Source organism: Buceros rhinoceros, unplaced genomic scaffold (genome assembly GCF_000710305.1).
Source record: "Buceros rhinoceros silvestris isolate BGI_N320 unplaced genomic scaffold, ASM71030v1 scaffold12653, whole genome shotgun sequence".
NCBI lineage: Eukaryota > Metazoa > Chordata > Aves > Bucerotiformes > Bucerotidae > Buceros > Buceros rhinoceros.
The window spans coordinates 35,650-39,311 of record NW_010401917.1 but is presented as its reverse complement, the minus strand read 5'-3'; the positions used below and the strand labels follow the sequence as shown (position 1 = coordinate 39,311).

Sequence of the window (3,662 nt, the reverse complement as noted above, 5' to 3'; positions counted from 1 at the left end):
CTGCATCCTTCTCCTTGCCCTGGAGCCCCAAACATCATGACTGTCTCGGGATGCACAAGAACCTCTCAAGAACAAAACCACTGCAGAAGGCAAAGGTTATCATGCCATCGACAGGACCTTTGGCTGTGAGGCTTTTGCAGACCACAGCCCTTAGATCAGTTTTTTTCCCCCCAGCCTCCACAGACTGCAGACTCAGTGACATGGACACAGCCCCAGGTAGGAGTGACCCAGAGGCAGCCCAGGCTTGCTGGTGACAAACTCACAGCGCAGGGACTTCACCCACTGACACGCTCCCTGCAAACCCTGCTTCCCCCGTCAGCACCAGCTCCCCATCACAGAGGTGCTGCAGGAGGGTGCCTGTTCCCACCCCTGCCACAAGCCATCCCACAGCTAAGGCTGAGATGTGCCCAAAGAGGATGTGGAGCCAGGGAACCTCTGTCCTGCTGCAGGGAAGGAGGTTTCAGCTCAGCATCTGCTCAAGTTCCCTCCAGGTTGGGAAACCTGATGATTTTATTCCCTGATTGTTGCCTCCAAGGCCTAGAAGTGACGGCAGGGTCAGGCAGGGTGCTGGCAGAGCCAGCTCCATCCCCAGCTCCCTTGCTGCTGGGTGGGGAGGCTGCTGGAGTCACACATCCCCAGGGCATCTCTGTTTTCGTCTCACAGGCAACCACATGCAGCATCAGCGCCTCTGCAGGAGAGCTCCTGGGAGGACCCAACATGCAGATCAAGCTGAAGCCTTTCAGCAACTTCTCTAAAAATCAAACCCTGGTCCAGCCTTGCCTTTACCTTTCATCCAAGGGAACCAGAGTGGGTGATATTTTGGGTGGGTGAAGCCCTGGAAGATCTGCCGTGATAACCTCCAAAGGGATTTTAGAGCCCTGTTGCAGTGTTAAGACTTGGCTGACTTCTTCCAAACAGAAAAGCGAGTGGATAGGCACATTTTCTGATAAATAAATAAAACTCACTTCTCCACTGCACCAGCACTCGTTGGGGTCAGTGTCCCAAGAAACCGCAGTGAAATCCTTCTCCTGTCCAAAGCCGGGATGGAGCAGGAGTAACTGATAACCCCTGGCTCCTCGGGAAGGCAGCGTGACTGGGAAAGGGCTGCAGTGGGAGCAGAGGAGCACAACTAAGGGAACTGTCCCTTTAAAAAATAGGGGGAGGCAGTATCAGAGACCTCCCCCACCCGGGGAAATTAAACAAACCCACAGAAAAATCCCTCATTTGCTAAATTAAGACAATGTGGTCCAGATGTTGGAGGCAGAGTTGCTGAGCAGAGCTTGCACAGCCCTGCTCTCCAGGGGCTGGCTGCTGGCAGCGGGACGGCTCCCTCGCTGCTTGTCACGTCTGTCCATGAGCACAGCCCTGAGAAGCACTGGAAAGATTTCCTTTTTTGGAAACCTTTGCTGATCTGGAGGAAAAAAAAAACCCATCAAGGCCCTGCTGCAGCATCAGGACACCAGCCCGACCCAGCATTGGCAGCTGGGAAGGAGCGAGCCGAGCCCAGCCGTTCCCCTCCTGAGAGGGGAGCAAAGCCCTTTATCACCCTGCACATTTCAGCCTCTCTTTGCAGGAGATAAGACAGGGCACGAGCACCTTTATTCACATCACACCCCGAGATCCCGTGTGGTATCTGATGGGCACAGCAAGCAGAGACATCCCCTCCAGATACACACTGACCCCAAAGCATCGTGCAGGCACCATCCAACAGCGTCTTCCAGCTTAGGTCACTTCCTCCAGGCCTTTGCCCAGTCCTGGTGGGCACCGTGGCCACAGGAAGCTGGTTTCATGGATGGAGAAGCAGAAAGCAGGACAAGCCGTGCCAGAGGGGGAACTGCTCCTGCCGGCAAGTCCTGAAGGACGTTTCCTGACCTCTCCCTGTCCCAGCCTCCCCTTGTCTCTGCCCCAGGGCTGCTCTCCCAGCTGTGAGGAAACTCCCTCCTCTTACCTCCCCATGGACTAACCCCCAGAGCAGCATTTTTGGAGGGGAGCGTGGCAGATCTTCCACACTCTTACCCACCCGAACAGGGTAAATTTAGAGCCAGAGCCCTGCTCTCACATCCTCGTTAGCTCAATAACCAAAACCTCATCTTTCCTCCCCCACTTTCCATTAAAAAAAGCTTTTAAAACCTAAACCCAAACCTGCTAATCAGTATTTTTTCTTCCCCCACCAGGCTGCCTTCTCTTTCCAGCCCTTCCAGCAATTCAACTCCTTTAGCCAGAGCTTTACAGTAGGTTTTCAAGAATCAAACCAAAAGTAAAACACATTTTCAACTGTATATTCACAAAGTGAATTCCCAGGGGAAACATCAGCATTTCCCAGCCAGCTCCATGTGGCTCCTGCTGACACACCCAGAGAAGGGGCTGATTTTCTAAGTAAGGCAGGAATAGGCAGCCCAAGCCCCAGTGATGCGCATCTCAAGCTGTGGTCAGAGCCAGATGCCACCGCAGAATGTGTTTAGACACAGTGGGAACAGATGGAAGCCAAGCTCACAGCTGTAACACAGGGGCCAGCATCCATCCCAGAGGCTCAACACAATCTTGGTCCTGCTCAGGGACGTGCTTCAGCCATGCTCAGACTCCCCCAGCCCTTACCTCTGCAGAGCACCAGGCACAGAGAGGGCTCACGGCCAGGCACTGCTTGCAGGAGCTCACCCCACGGGTGGTGCAGATGTTGCCCCCTGAAACGGCAAAACAAAGAGAGGTCACAACCTGCAGAGCCCAAACCCACACATGTGCTGAAGTCCCAGCGCTCAGCCAGCAGCACCAGGAGCAGCCCCCAAGAGCTGAGCTCTGCTCTAACCCCTTTCCCAGACCCACAACCCCAGGTGCTGCCTCCTGCCCCTTTTATAGCCACCTCCCCAGCCCAGTATCAGCTGGGCTTCATCTGGCCCCGGACTGAGCATCATTTCCCACCTCAAAGGGCCCCCCCATCCCTGCAACGTCACACACGGGTTGGAGTCCCCACAGCTGGTGGGTTGGGGGGATATCTCCCCTCGTGCCTCCCTGTAGATGTTTTGGGAATTCCCAGGGGTGCAGTGTGGTACCTGCAGCCCTGCCAGCGGCTGGGGAACTGCTGCCTCTTCCCACCACCCCCGACTCAGGGTGGTTGGTGCCTTCTTGTGCAGATGCTAAACTCAGTGGCTGGTCTTGGTTCAGGTTCAAACCCAGAGAAAGGGCATGAGTCCAGAAATGTGCCAGCAGCGGTCTGTGCCGATGCCCTGGGCAAAGGTTGGGCTCTGCTGGTGGCAATGGCAGTGAGGACTCTGGGAGATGCACAGTGGCACCGTCATGAAGGTCAGGGGCCAGTGGGTCTGTGTGGGGGATTAAGGGGCCCCAGAATGCCCGCAGGGTCCCCAGGGCAACGCCAGCACCTCTGGAGCAGGAATTGCTCCTTGGTCAGAGCAGGACTGTGTGGATCCTGCTTCCAAAGGTCAATGTGGCGAGTGGCTGGGGGCACGTCTGCGTGGGCATGTCTGCGCTGGCATCACCATCGGCTCTTCCTCCCTCCTGGGGCACAGGCATCTCAGCTGAGTTTACAATTCTCCGAGCAGAGCAGACCGCAGCCATGTGCCAGCATGGTTGGGGGAAGGTTGCAGCCTGGGGAACCCGAGGGATGCCAGCATGGAGCAGAGGCACCAGGGTCTCCTCTTTGCCCCGTG

General features: G+C 56.1%; 1 protein-coding gene across 1 annotated transcript in view; it reads right to left on the bottom strand.

The window, feature by feature from the left end:
• Positions 1 to 3,662, bottom strand: part of ITGB3 (integrin, beta 3 (platelet glycoprotein IIIa, antigen CD61)) — a 20,785-nt gene that overhangs the window by 13,119 nt on the left and 4,004 nt on the right. The window contains exon 2 of the mRNA XM_010132457.1: positions 2,596 to 2,681. Within this exon, the coding sequence (XP_010130759.1) occupies positions 2,596 to 2,681 (86 nt within the window). The remainder of the gene's footprint in view (positions 1 to 2,595; positions 2,682 to 3,662) is intronic.